The following is a 16923-nucleotide window of genomic DNA, read 5'->3' on the forward strand; positions in this document are numbered from 1 at the left end:
GCAAGAGAATTTCACAGGAGCAGATAAAAAAGTTACCAGACGTGCACAGATTTGACAATTTTAGGGGATTACTTTCCCTGTGGGACTGAACGACAGTATGATGTCGTTCTGAGGGTTGGTTTTCTTCATCGGAAACATTTAATGAGCATTTAAACTTCTCCATGTGGAAAGTGCATGTAAAACCATAACTTTACAGTATGAACTGACACAATAAAATATGCACAATTACATTTAGATTTAATACATTTAAGGCATTTACCATATAGTGAAAGGAAGAGCTGACTCCATGTAAGACAAGTGTGATAAAAAAAGAATCCTACAAATATAGCAGCAATAGACACGCGACACAACTACATCTCTACAGACTTCACACTTGCCTACACATGCACTTAGCTGGATTCCTTGTGAACTTTGGTGGGTGTGTGTAGGTGCAGCACGAACCTATTCTCCACTTGGAGCACAACATACATTGTGGAGCCACTATTTTGGGGCAGAATATATATTCAGTCAAATTCTAAAGGAGGGTACTTAATGTTGGGGGTGTGGATTATTCAGGCTGCAAATGTAGAAATGTGTATTGTGCAGGTGCTGCAGGTGTTTAAGTCGTTCTTTCTGCTTACTGAAGAATCTTATAAGCTTTATACGTTTAAGGAACTTGTTTTGTCAGTCCATAACTCAAAGATATTAATTTGAATATGATATAAAAGAGAGAAAAGTCGGATATCTCCATATTCACGATGCCGAACACAACCTTTTCTGACATTCTGAATTAATACTAAGCGATTATTATTTAAAACAGCAGTTAGTTATATATAAATATGGTCAAGGTACAGTGTGTTTCATAAGGTTGTGTATTGGTAATTATGGGCCTGTACGTTTCTGCAGCAACAATCAGAGAACGCACACACACACACACACACACGCACACACACTAAAAAACATGTTTTTTTATAAACAGTGAGCAATGAAGGAACTCTCTGAAATTCAAATAATAGGAAAGCTTAACAAATACTCTTTTACTAATACAAGTGAGACGTTGACACATGTTCAGTCTGTTCAGTGTAAATGACATTAAAGCTAATGAAACACCCCACATATCAATGGTTTGACAACACTTCTTTTAACACAGCTGATTATCTGTAAAATGATAAGGTCTTCTTAATGCACACTGGAAGTGCCTTCAGAAAGCAATTGATCTATTTAAGTATGTGGGTTATTTAGAGATCATCGCTGCTGTTTAATTGCCTTTTTACAAGCAAATGTCATCACAGTGTGACGGAGCACGAGATCAAAGATGCATTCGATTTCCATTCATTGTAAAGTCGACAGTCAAGTTGAATATATTTAAAGGGCTTTTACCAGAACAGGTTTGTTACAAAGTGCTTTCCTGGAGCAGCTGATCAGAAGCGTCCCCCTTGTTTTCCAGCTTTAATGGCGCCTATTACGCTGCAGAAGTTTGACCTTCATTTAATGTAGCACACCCAGCACTTCAAATGCATCCACACATCTGCAAGATAACTTTAAAGAGCCTCGGCTTCATCGGCGCAAACACAGATCACAGATCTAAATCTAAGACGGAATCTGTGTTTTCTTTTTTAGCTAAAAATCGACAGTCAATAGGAGTTACAGGTTTACGCAGCAGAAGCACACATCGTACAGATAATAACTGTCAACAACTGTGATACGGTGGCAAATACAGAAAGAATGGAGCATCAAACACTTTATTTTCTGCATTATGGTGAATTGTTCCGCATCAATTCACGCTGGATGTCTTTATTCATGTTAAGGAAAACGTCAGGTGAGTGTTCAGAATATAATAGAATGAAATGCAGTAAGACTCTCAGGAATTCTGCGTTTCAATATTTATTCTCCTGTTTTCTTATTTTCTGTCAACACACATAGACAACGTTCTCTCCCATCCTCCTTTGAGTTCTTTATTTGTTTAAATAACCTCTTAAAATGTGCATGTGGCAGCTATTCACGCCCAAGATACATGAATTCACAACTTTAATAGCTCATGTGTTTCAGCAAACACATGTGTTCTCTGAGACGGGATTTAAAGTCCTAATTTAATGAGAATAAATTCATAATATTTCAAGATCTGTTGACCATTTGTGGACTAAATACATTAACGAGACACTGACGGACAACAGAGGTTAGATTTTCCTTGTATGATCAAAATTAGGGACCATTCAGTTGTGGATTGTGATTCTGACGTATATCGGTGGGAACATGAGATCTGCACAGAACTAGAATTCCTGCCTAACCGGTCAAGTTGCAATTAAAATCTACGTCCGTCCAAAATGTCTTCACTTCATCACTTTGTCCTATTCCACATTTGTGTGAAATTGTCCTAATTAGCTTATGAATTCTTGAGTCCTTGAACTTTGACCTTTGACCTTTGACCTTTGAACACACACTTCTAATCGGTTCACCCTCGAGTCTTCAGAGGCAATTGGGCCAAATTTAAAGAACTTGTTTAGGGGAATGAGACGGAGCTACGCACGGATAACCCAAAACTAAATCTTTTTTTTCCTCCTTCTGCAAAAGCTGTGCACAAAGCCACAAAACTCCAAGTTCCATGAGGATCCATCACGAGCAAACTGTAAAGTGAGAAGGAAAGGAGGTCACGAGAGAGTTAGCGGTGTGAGTGACGGAGGGATTTTCGTCAGTTGCATGACAACAGAGGGGGGTGTTAGGCGCTGGCACAGAGCAGCTACCAACTGTTGGTCTGCTACAACAGCAATGAAAGAAGCTGCTTTGAGTGTGAAGAGCTTACTTTAATTATCAGACACAGGAGTCAACAGCATGGTGGATTGTGCCTCTCGCTCTCTCTCACCCGGATATTGTGAACACAGCGAATAACTTCTGATACACGAGTGCAGTAGAACACTAGATGACTCCGACACCTCTTTTGGGTGCGAGTGCAAATGCTGCAAGTGACTGGAGAGGACAGCAGCGTGAACTCACGGCTAAACATCAGGAGGGAGGCTGTTCAAAGTGCATATGATACGAGAACTCTAGGTAAAGAATGCTATGAATCATTCACAAGGAATTATTATTATTATATATATATATATAATACCAAGCAAGCAAATTACACAGCAGAGCAAATCAGAAAGGTAATCACTGTTTTTATTCAAGTCTTGAGGGTTAGTCGACCTGAGGATGGAACGTTCTTCCATTAATAAGCTGCTGAGTATAACAGGCAGTGTGTGTGTGTTTGATTGTGTGTAGTTCTTGATTCAAGAACGCACTTTCCTCGTGTAAAAGCTCGCTGAAAGAGTGTTCTTGATCAAGACATTTAACTGCTCCAGTGCAGCTTACTCTGTGGTCAACAGAACAAGTTGGAGGCTTTGCTGGGCGGCTGCCTCCCTTTCATGTGGTCAACTAACCGCCCAGGCTGTTGCTCTGAATCAGAACACGTTCTTTAAAGCGTTCGTGGTTAAAGAAAGGAAGCTCTGTCGGCAGACTGAAGGCATAAACTGTGAGCATTTCAGGATCCGTGACCTATTTATTCCAGAGGGATAATTTATCCTTTTGTGAATCATTTCTACCACAATGTTCTTCATAAAGTTCACTTTTCTTTCAAGTTCTCTCTAGAAAATGATTAGAATTAATGTCATGACACATAATGGTCCATCCCACATGGGATTATATCACAGACACAGTTAGAGAAAAAGCAGATCCTGTAGGATGGTGTGCAGCAGGAGCTAAATCCAAATTGAAAGGCACCATTACTCAAACAGCGTGAAGCAGAAAAAAACCTGCTATCAATCCTTCAAGAGAGAAGAGTTTCTTTAGCGAGTGCTTGAGGAACATTTTGTGCAGATGTGCTAATACATCAGCTGCTGGAGAGTCACTTTGCAACAGTGGGGAATATTTTCCAATGGCGGGTAACTGGGTTGTGTTTCGTTAACAAAAGCTATGACGACAGATGTTTGTCAACTACATTGTTTTCTATGACTAAGACGCCTATAAAACACTAAGATGACGATATGAATGTTGTATTTCTGTCAGCTCCTCTTCTCCTCTCTCTGAGTCCATCTCTGTCCTTATTAGATTTTGTTATTATACCTTTTTTATATCTCTTTAATGGAATGGAATGGAATCGATTGGCCGGGAAGCTGCAAGTGACCCGCGGTGCGCATCACTAATGAGCACAGTCAGGCGGACTCGGAGCAAAGCTGCATTATTAATCAAGATAACATTTCATGTGACATAAGTTTGACTAAAATTGGAAAATGATTGTTATTTGCTGGCTCAATATAATCTGAAGACTCAACGACGAGAGAAAACACAAGCTGATATAAAAGTGAAAGACTTTTCGTTGACTAGAACTAGACGGAAGGTTAATAAGCCTTTTTGTGAGACTGAATCTAAAACAGTTGCCAACACTGGTTGGAAATCTAGAATGTTTTAACAGTTACATTTACTTAAGCAGCCCTGGTTTCCCTAATCCTAGCAGCTAACGGCTCCATGGAGAGCTCCTCTGGTCCCACATGGACGCCAATTTGTCCTGGAAGATCCCAGGAGCCATTACCTCCGATACAAAAGCTGCCAGGATCAAAAGGTCTGATACAATATTCATGCAGATTAAACTCGAGGAAATGTTGCTCATGGAGGACATCATTTAAATTGCATCGTTCACAACGCCTGTATATTATCCGGCTCACATCTTACTCTGTAGAAAGCAGAACCAGCAGCAGAGAACGTCTGCATCACTGTGTCCAGCTTGTTGCTGGTCAACCAGTGATTTTTCAGAATGATCTTCTATTAGCTTCCCATCCAGTCCACGCTGTGCTTCCATCACGCAGCATATGGCAAATCAACGAGACACGGTGTGTAGGCAATAGTGAAGGTGTAACTCAGAAACACTCTAGAGACACAAAGTGAGAAAGATATAATATGTTTAACACATGTTTTTCACACCTACAACATGGTCACACCCAAAAAGGGATGCCAAATGAGCAGTCCTCTAATAACTGGCACTAAAAGGGTGTCGTTGTGCGTCCAGGTATTGTACCGAGCCAAGAAATAAAGGAACACTGATAATGAACAAACTCCATCAAACTTTCACTTCTTGGGAGTGTTCAACAGTTGACTGCAGAGACGCTCTGCTGAGTTAAAGTGTACAAAAGAAGCAAACTACTGCTGAATAAGATATTCATAGCACATTTGCAACCTCAAAAAAATGATAATGCATTGTCCTTCAGGAGATGTGGGTCTTTGGAGCAGCGTGGCAGAAGTGGATCTTTGCTTTGTTTAATTCATCGGCCCCCGAGGAGTGGAGCTGGGCAGGAGGTGAGGGGTGTCTCCAAGTGCCACTTATCTCACCCGTTACTCAATGTAGCCAACGCAGGCGAGGTAAAGGCTTGTGGTGGGAAGCAACTGAACTGAGGGCTAAACAGACTCATCTCCTATCATCACATCGATTTCCCCGATCTCTCTCTGGCTCGGACATGCATCTGGAGTGCTGTGAACTCCTCCTCTCAGTGTGGACACTGTCAGATCTTCTGGGCTGAGAGCTTTTTAAAAGCATCCCGGCGCTAGTTATTCACCTGAGACTGAGATGGTTGCCACGGTAACACCCGCCGTTGGCCCCCCCCCCCCTGCACAACATAATGCACGCGAGGAAAAAGAGCAAGCGCCAGAGCGGGTAATCCAGTTGACAACACAATGCGTCACGAGAGCCGACAGAGAAGATCCCGGTGGCATTTGGATCTAGATGTTTTCATTGCACCTCTAAGGTATGGGGGAGTCAGGGCAGCTTATTGGATCTGAGAATGTGAATGTGAGCAATGAGGATGAAGTGCTGCCCTGAAGGCAGAGTGCAAAACTCATAGGAAATGCAAACACACATATTGATCAATTTGATTACCTTCATTGTCCTTCAGGGTGAAGTTGGGATTAACAGGCAGCTGGCTCGGCAAGGCAAAGGAAAACCGCTGTCCATTGGCAAAGTCGTCCTTATCCACCGCTGTGACCGTCTGGATCACCTGTTGTTCACAACACACTTCATTAGCTGCAATCACTTCTCACTCTGCAGCAGGACAACGACTTCATTTAGCTTCTGATGCATGGCTCATGATTAGTTGATCAGGATTGAGTTCCTATGACCTACAGCCAACTGGTTCATTGTCTCCTTGGTATGCTGGTATAACCTGTGTCAGCTTGTTCCTCTTAATTGGTAAACGTCACAGAGAAGCGAGCTGATAGCCTCTGTTCTTATCTCCAATGTGAGGTTTTGGGGTGTTGTAGTGTTTACCTGCACAAGCCTCTGTTGAGTCCACTGGTGAGAGCTGTCGGCTTCTCTCTCTTCTCGTGTTCTCCAAAGTTAAGTCGTAATGATTCTGTTTTCCATTAATGTAAAAAAAAGCAGCTAACTACCACTTGAATGGTTGTACAAATCACGATAAATGTTGTCTGGAAAACCAAAGGAAGCATTACAATTGGCTGTTAGCTTCTAAATGGATGCCTGAGGACACATCCCCCCTCGGTTGGTTTCTGAGTGGGTGCAAAGTTCTTCTCCATAATGTCATGTTTGGTTTGGAGTGTGATGGTAGTCTAATGAGTCCCTGCTCTCATTGGCATTTCTTAAGAAATGTGTGAGCTTAGAGGTCTGGCTACCAGTGGTGTAAGAACACTGAAGCATATCTCTTTTAAATGCATTAATGAGGCTTTATAAAGCCGCTGTACACCACGCCCCCTTCTGGTCTGCAGAGACAGGTCACGTGTCTGGATCTGTCACTGTGGCTGCTTTTATAAAACTCTTCCAATGCAGTCAGTTCATTCTACCATTTATTAGCAGTCACGTTTAAGCATTTGATTTCTGATTTGAGAATAGTACCTGCCCAATTTGAATTAGGTCAAAATGTGAGTATTGTGAATCATTACACTGTGTTTGAGTAATAGACAGTGTCCTATGTGCTGCAGTCTAATTCACCTTATTTAACTCTTAATTGTAACTTTGTTGATGTCACTTGCCAACCAGTGAGAAATGAGTGTCCGTTGTATAAGAATTGAAATGCAAACGGCTTCTATTACATGAATGAGCGTCTCTATTCTTTCACATAATGTTGTAATGTGAAAGTGTGTGTCTCATGCAACACATTATAATTCTTCCCACTGAATCCCCTGGGCCAAGAACCCTGAGGCTGTAATGCAACCTTAATTTAAATTTAATGCAAACCTTAATTCAGACTTTTCTTCCACTAGCTTAAAACCATCAAAAATGTATTTAGTTGTGTCTTCACGATCTTTACTCCATCATCCTTTGCCAAACCGCCTTTTCAGCCATTTCCATGCTGCTGATTGCTCTACATCTCAAAAACCTTCTTAATTTGAATGAATCAAAGACTACTGAGAGCAAATTGGAATGAGCTTCGATTTAGAGCTGTCATGGTTTGCTGCTGAGATACTCATTTCAGATGAGGGATGATTAAGCAGCTCTCTAATGCCTTTACAGTTTCTTACTGCTCAGCTCTCTGTGAGCAACACAAACTGCTGAGGGAAACAGTCCAGAGTACAACGCATGCAGTCAGGGAGGAGCCCGGGGTTAATGGACAGCTCCAGGGAGACAAAGAGAGAGAAGAACAACAAAGATATGTGTTGCAGACGCTCACCTGTCCCGGCTTTGAGCTCTCACACACAATGACCTCCTCGTCTGTGGCTATTTCCGGCGGATTGTCGTTTACGTCCAGCACCTGGACGGTGACAGGGACGTGGCTGAGAAGGCTGGGGTTGTCTGTCGCAGAGAGAGAAGTGAGAGAGGAGACGAAAGTCAAATGCAAGCATTAATAACAAAGCAGAGCGTCAACACTGTCATTTTAAACTGGGACACACTGTGCTCTTCTTGTTCGACTGCTCATGGTTTTCTTCTTAGGCTGTGCCACTATAAAAGCACTGAGGGATGCAACGCTGCCAAAGGAAATGTTGTATATTAAAGCACATCTGATCATCTTTGTGAAGCATTTCGTGTCCCATTGGTGTGCTTGGTTGTGATGCATTATTTGCCCCTTTGCGCTGCATGAGCAACTCATGAAGCATGTAAATCACAAGCCTCACCTCCTCCCCTCCAAATATAAAGTATCAGTGTGAATGAAACGCTGGAATACAAGGAAAGGGTTTGAAATACTTTATTTGCTCTGTTGAATGGAGGTTTTTACCTGCAGCAGACACCGATATCTACACAGCATGTCAGCGTCATGAGCACAGACATAAACAATTATAGGAGGTTAAGCTACTTTAAAACCATTTCCCATGATGTTTCTCTAGCTCCAGACATATTTCTATATTCCTGCCTTGCTAAAGGGCCCTTCAACCCTGAACCCTCGGGGCACCTTGGTCTCTAAGAGAAGCAGGTTTTACAGCGGAGCGTCCAGGTGTGACTTTGTTTTAAAGTATGACAAGTGCCTTAAAATAACATGCTCGCTCAGCAAAACCCTCCTTGAACAGGAAAAAGTCACGCAGGTGCAGCTTTCTTTCACTTAAATTAATGTTCCCAGATTTGTATTTACTTCATCTTGTGCGTTAAGGTTTCCATGCATGACGTTTTTCAGCGCCTAAAGAAGGTCTGCCATTGCACCTACTGTATTATAAGTAGGGCTGGGTATCGTGACGGTAACAGTATACCTGTGGTACCGATACCAAGAGTACTTTATGTCATACCTTTGTTCTACTTCATTCGATACTCAAAAGAGAAGTTTTAAGACTTCTTGGTCCTGGGTTATTTTGAGCACGAATACCATAAACCAGCTCTTTTTTCCTTCTGTTTGAAGATGATCAACACCTGGTGATCCACTGAAATGCAATCATGCATTCATTCTCCCGTTCACTCGCTCACACTGCTCTGCTGTGCCGGCAGCTTTGTTTCTATGACAGTGTGTCCTTGCTCTTTCAGAATGGTAAAAATTATGCTTTTTGACAGAGTCATGGCTATAACTGCACCTTGAATACTAAGGAGGTGAACAGATAAAGAAACATTAGCATGCAGCACCTCTGTCGGTCGGCAGGAGATTTTCCTAATTGTGATTACAAATTACCCAAATTACCTGATAGCAATTGTTGAAGTTAGCAGGGCCCGCATTGATTTAATTAATTTTCAATGTAGGAAAGGACTTTGGAACAATTGGGACTAATTTGATTTTGTAGTTAATTATAAGAAAAATACACTGTAACCTATTTGAATACATTCTAATCAATATGCAAATGAACTCCTTCATCTTTGTTTTCTGCAGACTTTAATTGTTACTTCCACTATAACTCATATTATGCTGCGTTTAAATATTGTTAGTGACTGTTAATAAAGCTCGTAGAACATCTTGCTGCTCTGGAAAGTATAGTACAGGAATGTAAAGAGTGTTAATGATTCAAAATTATGATTATACAAGTGCTGACATACATCATACGATCTTGACGATTAATCGATTAGTTGAGCAGAGATGTGCTCGTACGATTCTTGGAAATAAGTCGTTCAGCATTAAAAAAGTGGACAAATAATCTTAGTCGACGAAGAAGACTGATCGACAAAGAGAGAAACAAATACATTTTCTTTGTTGGAAGCTTTATTTTAGTGGGATATATTCACGGCATAACCCTTATAAATAAGGTATTTTACTCTTTAAATTAAATAAAGTCATTTGAAACTTGTTTCATAGTCAAGGAAATAAGCAGAAGCATTTATGTGGACCGGGCTTTATTAATTCACTGTGAGCCTTTAATACAATTAAGCAGACTAGTTAGAGTTCGAAGAATGATCCAAGACACTGAACTAGTATGAATGTCTGCTTATTGCAGTTGTTGTGAACCCTTAAAACGCTCGTTTTTCTTCATTCTTCCAAATGTGTATTTGGAATTGGTGGACCGATAGTTAGACTGATGTGTGTTCGTCAACATGTTGAAGTGAATATCTGAATAAAACCCAGTGTCTAAAAGGTGCAGGTGCTTTTATTTTGAAAGGTAAAAGAAGAGTGTGTGGTGTCGTTCCTTTTTATGCAACATTCCTTTTGTTGATATTGATTTTGACTCCATGTTACACGCTATGATTTTGAACCTGCACTTCTCTCTGATTACATGATCCCCTCCGGATGTCTTGTTATCTTGTAGGAAAGCCTTTGGGTTGAACTACAGCACTTATCATTACTTTTGAATTTCTATCCTTTAAATCATGCCGTTCCAGCACAAAGCTCACCCATGATTTCAATGCAATTCTGATAACGATTTACAACGTCTCCTATTAGCTTGGGGCTAAACCAGACGACTGTGGAAGGAAAGAGCAATCTCTTTTAACTGCCTCTTTCAGGCAACTGGATAATAACATTTCACGTGTTCCTACAGTCCCTGAAGGTGTCAAACATAGAAGAAATATACTCTGGTTATTTAAATATGTATCAGAAGGTGAAGAGAATATTATGTGCAGTGTATGTATTTGCGTACCTCCATATCTGCTCATTTACATACAATATTGTAAATGTTTATGTCTACATTACACTTGTGGATCTGCAGACTTTCTCTTACTCGCCCACTTGTAAATCTTCAGTTAAAGGAAAGCAGCCTGGGTACCTACCAACCTCCGAGGCCATCACGGTGATGTTGTGCCAAGCCATGTCTTCTCTGTCCAGAGTCTGCGTCGTCCGTATGAGTCCGCTGCTTTCGTCGATTCTGAAGTACCTTATTCCTTCCTCTTTGCTGTCCAAGAAGTACCTATCAGGAAGGGGAAATATGATGTTATGTATCCACTTCAGATGCATTCAGCAAACAAACTCTGACGGAAAGAATAAAAGGTACAAGTGGTCATGGAGATGGCAGAGGATCATCTGCAGGCTGAAGGGCACCGTCGATGTACATGTCAAAGGGTGTCAAGACTTTCAGGTAAAACTGGTAGACAAGTGATTACATTGTTGAATGTCAACAAAGCGGTTTCTTCTGAGAGTCTTTTTTTAATTGTTCCCAACGAGGAGAGAGTGTCTTTTTTTCAGAACGCTTTGACCTTTTTGTGCGGAGGCATCAAGCACTTCTCTTTGAAAATCTCTGAACTTCTCAGAAAAGTGATTAGCTGTACAAACGAGGAGAAGCTTGTTTTTGTCTGTCTATCGTGAAGATCGGACGGGCAGACACGGAACGTTTTATACTGAACATTTATAGCTGTACGCATCGTTAAGATAGACTTAATAATCAATGTCTTATTCATTAAGTTTACTAATGATATATACCTTATGTTCATGTCTGAAGACATAACATGAGGCCCAAGCCCTAAAGAAGTTAAGGGGGCCTCTCAAAGGTCATGAGAAGATGACCTCCACCTGGCATAGATTCCCGTGGCACCATAGAGTCTGGACAAGTCAATAACGATGATTGAAAGGTTGACTTGCAGAAAGTGTGTGTTCATGAACAACTCCTATATAAGAATGAGTTTCTCTTTGTCAGTTGGAGCTCTACTTGGCTGTGCTTGGAAGCAGGTAGCGTTCTCATAATTATTTGTTTGTTGTGCAACAAAATAATAATTGTTAAACTATATCTGTGTCTTTATTGATTCCTCTCTGTTTCATACCACAATGTTGTGAGCGATAAATATCCACGACAGCATCGTCTCCGATCGCCCAGTGTGATGCGGTCAAAACCAAAATTAGATGTAACGTTCCGACTGCCTTTAGTCCATAACGAGTGCAAATCACCAAAGCCCACCACACATACACAGTGGTGTACTTCCTTCTGTTAGTTGTTCGCACTCTCCAAGCCCAGCCCGGGATAACTGATGATATCACCAGAGTTATTTCTCTCAAACTTTGGAAAGCTCTCTTTAGAGCCACACATCACATTAAACAACTGTTGTCACAGACTGAGAATTACTGCTCATTACGAGTAAAATCTGTGGACTGCCCCTTTAAGCCAGACAGTTAAATGCCTCAGAACATCATGCAGGTACTTGATGTGTTTTCCACTCTGGCTTTAGTTCACCAATTCTAACTAGGTGTGAGAAAACACACATTCATCATCATTGGTAACAAAATATATCAAAACTGGAAACTAAACCTTAATTATAAAACATTCAGTGAAGCAAACGCATGCAGGGAAATGTGCACAAGCAGCACAAGCCAAAGGGGAAGCTCTCAAATCTCATCCCACCTCTAAAGCACATGCGTGGAATAATCCCGACTGCTTTTAAATGGATTTTTGACAGAATGTTCTGAAAATACATATTTCTAAGTCAAGAGCAATTATCTTCAATATTTAATAATGACAAAAGGCAACGTTCTGCTGGAAATGTTTACACTGTTGTAATGGCTTTCTAGCAACGCTGTTATCAAACTAGAAGCAGAGCAGTCTGTGAATACAAAGCAGAAACGGGCTCAGCTGCTCCCCTCATGAGTTCAAGCACGAAATGAGCATTGACTGTGTGTTCCCTAATTTATCTCTTAATGACCTATTTACACCTTTAATCCAGCGTTCATTCTCCTGAGTAATACAGCCTAAGTCGGCAATTGACATGAAAGATGGGAATGGTATAGGGATATTAATGCCAGGATTGCATTTATTTGAAATAATGACCTTTTTTTATAGCTTGGATTGCTTACAAGTGTACCAGCACCCTCAGTAGAAATGTTGTCATGATTTATTAAATGCTCAGGCTCATAAGAGCACGAAGGCTTTTCAGCAGTAAAAGCGAGTTTAGGTGCTAAACATGAAGAAAAACATGTTGTTTTATGGCTTGTTGAAAAACACGCTTTAATTACTGCTGCTGGAGATAAATCTTGTTTCTTGTAAAGTTAGTTTTTTAGTTGTTTATTTTTGTATTCCTGCAGATAACTAGCCAGAAGAACAAGATGTTACATCATGCAATGATTCTTTTCTAGAACAGCTTGATAGCAACAGTTTTTTTCTCAGTTAAGTGTTCAGGTTTCAGGTATCAGACAACAACAACAACAACAACTGCATATGAACAGTAATAACCTCTTATTGTCCATATTTGTTCATTGTGAAAACCTGCACTGAACATAAACAAGACAAAAGACTAAAGTCTTACAGAACTACCTGATACACAACACAAACACTAAAGTGGAAAACAAACAAGCGGACAGCAGGTGGGTGTGAGGAGAACACAAGACAAGACACATGTATAAATATACAAGACATGTTGTACAAGTATACAAGACATGTTGTACAAGTATACAAGACATGTTGTACAAGTATACAAGACACATGTTGTTCAAGTATACAAGACACATGTTGTACAAGTATACAAGACATGTTGTACAAGTATACAAGACATGGTGTACAAGTATACAAGACACATGCTGTACAAGTATACAAGACACATGTTGTACAAGTATACAAGACATGTTGTACAAGTATACAAGACATGTTGTACAAGTATACAAGACACATGTTGTACAAGTATACAAGACATGGTGTACAAGTATACAAGACATGTTGTACAAGTATACAAGACACATGTTGTACAAGTATACAAGACATGTTGTACAAGTATACAAGACATGGTGTACAAGTATACAAGACACATGCTGTACAAGTATACAAGACACATGTTGTACAAGTATACAAGACATGTTGTACAAGTATACAAGACATGTTGTACAAGTATACAAGACACATGTTGTACAAGTATACAAGACATGGTGTACAAGTATACAAGACATGTTGTACAAGTATACAAGACACATGTTGTACAAGTATACAAGACATGTTGTACAAGTATACAAGACATGGTGTACAAGTATACAAGACACATGCTGTACAAGTATACAAGACACATGTTGTACAAGTATACAAGACATGTTGTACAAGTATACAAGACATGTTGTACAAGTATACAAGACATGGTGTACAAGTATACAAGACATGTTGTACAAGTATACAAGACACATGTTGTTCAAGTATACAAGACACATGTTGTTCAAGTATACAAGACACATGCTGTACAAGTATACAAGACATGTTGTACAAGTATACAAGACATGGTGTACAAGTATACAAGACATGTTGTACAAGTATACAAGACATGGTGTACAAGTATACAAGACACATGTTGTACAAGTATACAAGACATGTTGTACAAGTATACAAGACACATGTTGTACAAGTATACAAGACACATGTTGTACAAGTGTACAAGTATACAAGACACATGTTGTACAAGTATACAAGACACATGCTGTACAAGTATACAAGACATGTTGTACAAGTATACAAGACATGGTGTACAAGTATACAAGACATGTTGTACAAGTATACAAGACATGGTGTACAAGTATACAAGACATGTTGTACAAGTATACAAGACATGTTGTACAAGTATACAAGACATGTTGTACAAGTATACAAGACACATGTTGTACAAGTGTACAAGTACAAGTATACAAGACACATGTTGTACAAGTATACAAGACACATGGTGTACAAGTATACAAGACACATGTTGTACAAGTATACAAGACATGGTGTACAAGTATACAAGACATGTTGTACAAGTATACAAGACATGTTGTACAAGTATACAAGACACATGTTGTACAAGTATACAAGACACATGGTGTACAAGTATACAAGACACATGGTGTACAAGTATACAAGACACATGTTGTACAAGTGTACAAGACACATGGTGTACAAGTATACAAGACACATGGTGTACAAGTATACAAGACACATGTTGTACAAGTACAAGTATACAAGACACATGTTGTACAAGTATACAAGAAACATGTTGTACAAGTATACAAGACACATGTTGTACAAGTATACAAGACACATGGTGTACAAGTATACAAGACACATGTTGTACAAGTGTACAAGTACAAGTATACAAGACACATGTTGTACAAGTATACAAGACACATGTTGTACAAGTATACAAGACACATGGTGTACAAGTATACAAGACACATGTTGTACAAGTGTACAAGACACATGGTGTACAAGTATACAAGACACATGTTGTACAAGTATACAAGACACATGTTGTACAAGTATACAAGACACATGTTGTACAAGTGTACAATACACATGCTGTACAAGTATACAAGACACATGTTGTACAAGTATACAAGACACATGTTGTACAAGTGTACAAGACACATGCTGTACAAGTATACAAGACACCTGTACAGGTTCACTCTGTGCAGCCTGGAGAAGCATGTTTAAACCTCAGATGTAGTAAAGTTAGCATGTTGGCGCTCGATGAGAAAAACAATACATATCCTCGGGAATCAAGGTTTTGTAGCCTTCCCTGGCATTTCCATTCAAAACTCACGACTTTCATCATTTTATATTTCAGTCTCCTTTCAAATGCACATCAACACACTGCTCTCCAAAGTTAGAGAAATAATTGTCTCTGCAAAGCGTGCGTTGGTTAAAACGACAATTCTCCCAATCCTGGATCGTGGAGACTTAATCTGTAGATTCCTCCAGATGTCATGTGCAAACACTCATCACCTGTGCTCTCGAGCTATCGCTCCATAGCAGTCGACAAAAGCCCTTCCCCTCTCTGCTCTCAACATCTCAACAGTAACGTTCCAACAAATTCATTGATCCCCTGCTTTCGACTTCTCTGGAACACAGTACATCTCTATTGTTGTTGTATATACTGTGTATGTATGTTGTGATGTTTTAATGTTGTCTAATGTTGTTTATTTCACTAGCCGGATGTTTTAATGTTTTGTAACGACTTGCCTTCTGTCGCTGCCTCGTGGCCGGGTCGTCATTGTAAATGAGGATTGGTCGTCCATTGACTAATCCCAGCTGTTTCCACTGAACATGTGAGTTAACACAAGCTGAAGACGAGGCTGACGAGTCCATGCGGTGCTTCAGAGAAACCAGGCCTCACAACTGCTCTCATTATGATAATGTATAAGAGCAACCAGAGGTAATGAGCCATCAAGACTTTGTTTGGATATTTAGATGTCAATTTTTCAGACCAATATTAGAAATGTCACATCAATAACATGTTTATTTCATTGCCTGCATTGGCAAGACTTCTGATGATCAAAGAGAGCCACACGCTGATCGCTGCTGCGTTCTGATACCAACACAGGGAGCACAGTTGTTTATCTTTTCTTTCTGGGTTCAAGTGGCTGTCATGGAAACACCTTCCAATGCCTTTGTGTTTACGTGCTGCACATTGGGAGTGATGTGCTGTCGGGATGGCCGAGGACAAGGTATCCCACACGGAGAGCAAGGAGACTCTTTCATATGTAGATGACCTTCTTGTTTACAACAAATCCTACGCAAAGTCTTCAGATTCACCCCGTGCCTTCCTCACATTTGAAATTGAACATCATACATGAAGAACCGCAAAGATCACCTCGCTAATATAGGGAGGACAGTAGTATGGGCATAACGTGCAGAGCTTAACCTTTATGCATCACATTATTAATGTTTTGGATGCGTTAATGCAGAAGGAATACATGTAGGCAAGGGTGTGAATCTTCTTTTTTTGGAAGTTCAACTTCAGCTTCTATAATAAGTCTACAATAAAGTGTGTATCCAAAATATAGACACTCAGACCTTTAAGGACAAAAATGTCCAAATTGGAACCCATTTAAACCAACATTTTTGATCCTTTACGGCAACAAACTATTCATTTTATTGTATCAGGCTTTCAAGAAGCTTTTGACTATTTCCCACCAGATTGTGGAAATTGCATGCAATGTTCCTGGTTTCCACTAGGGGCATTGCTGCTGTATTATGGAGAACTGCAGTTTTTGATACGATGCATCAAAATCAATTATGCTGCTTGTCAGACATAACTAATTCTGTGGAAACAAGAATTCTCCTAAGCAGTTTTTATACAGAAAATATATATATATGTTTTTTTTCATTAAATAGCGTGTGGCATAATGTTAGCAAACTGACATTGTAAGGGTTAAAATTCAGAAAATGTGTGAATATTTGTTAGTTATGATA

At 39.9% G+C, this 16923-nt stretch overlaps 1 protein-coding gene across 1 annotated transcript in view; it reads right to left on the minus strand.

Moving 5' to 3' along the window:
* The window catches only part of LOC115025543 (cadherin-18), a 72179-nt gene that overhangs the window by 10949 nt on the left and 44307 nt on the right, over positions 1 to 16923 (minus strand). The window contains exons 8-10 of the mRNA XM_029457878.1: positions 10568 to 10704; positions 7626 to 7747; positions 5882 to 5999 (exon numbers count right to left, since the gene is read on the minus strand). Of these exons, the coding sequence (XP_029313738.1) occupies positions 5882 to 5999; positions 7626 to 7747; positions 10568 to 10704 (377 nt within the window). The remainder of the gene's footprint in view (positions 1 to 5881; positions 6000 to 7625; positions 7748 to 10567; positions 10705 to 16923) is intronic.

The sequence above is a fragment of the Cottoperca gobio genome, chromosome 20 (genome assembly GCF_900634415.1).
Source record: "Cottoperca gobio chromosome 20, fCotGob3.1, whole genome shotgun sequence".
NCBI classification, from domain to species: domain Eukaryota; kingdom Metazoa; phylum Chordata; class Actinopteri; order Perciformes; family Bovichtidae; genus Cottoperca; species Cottoperca gobio.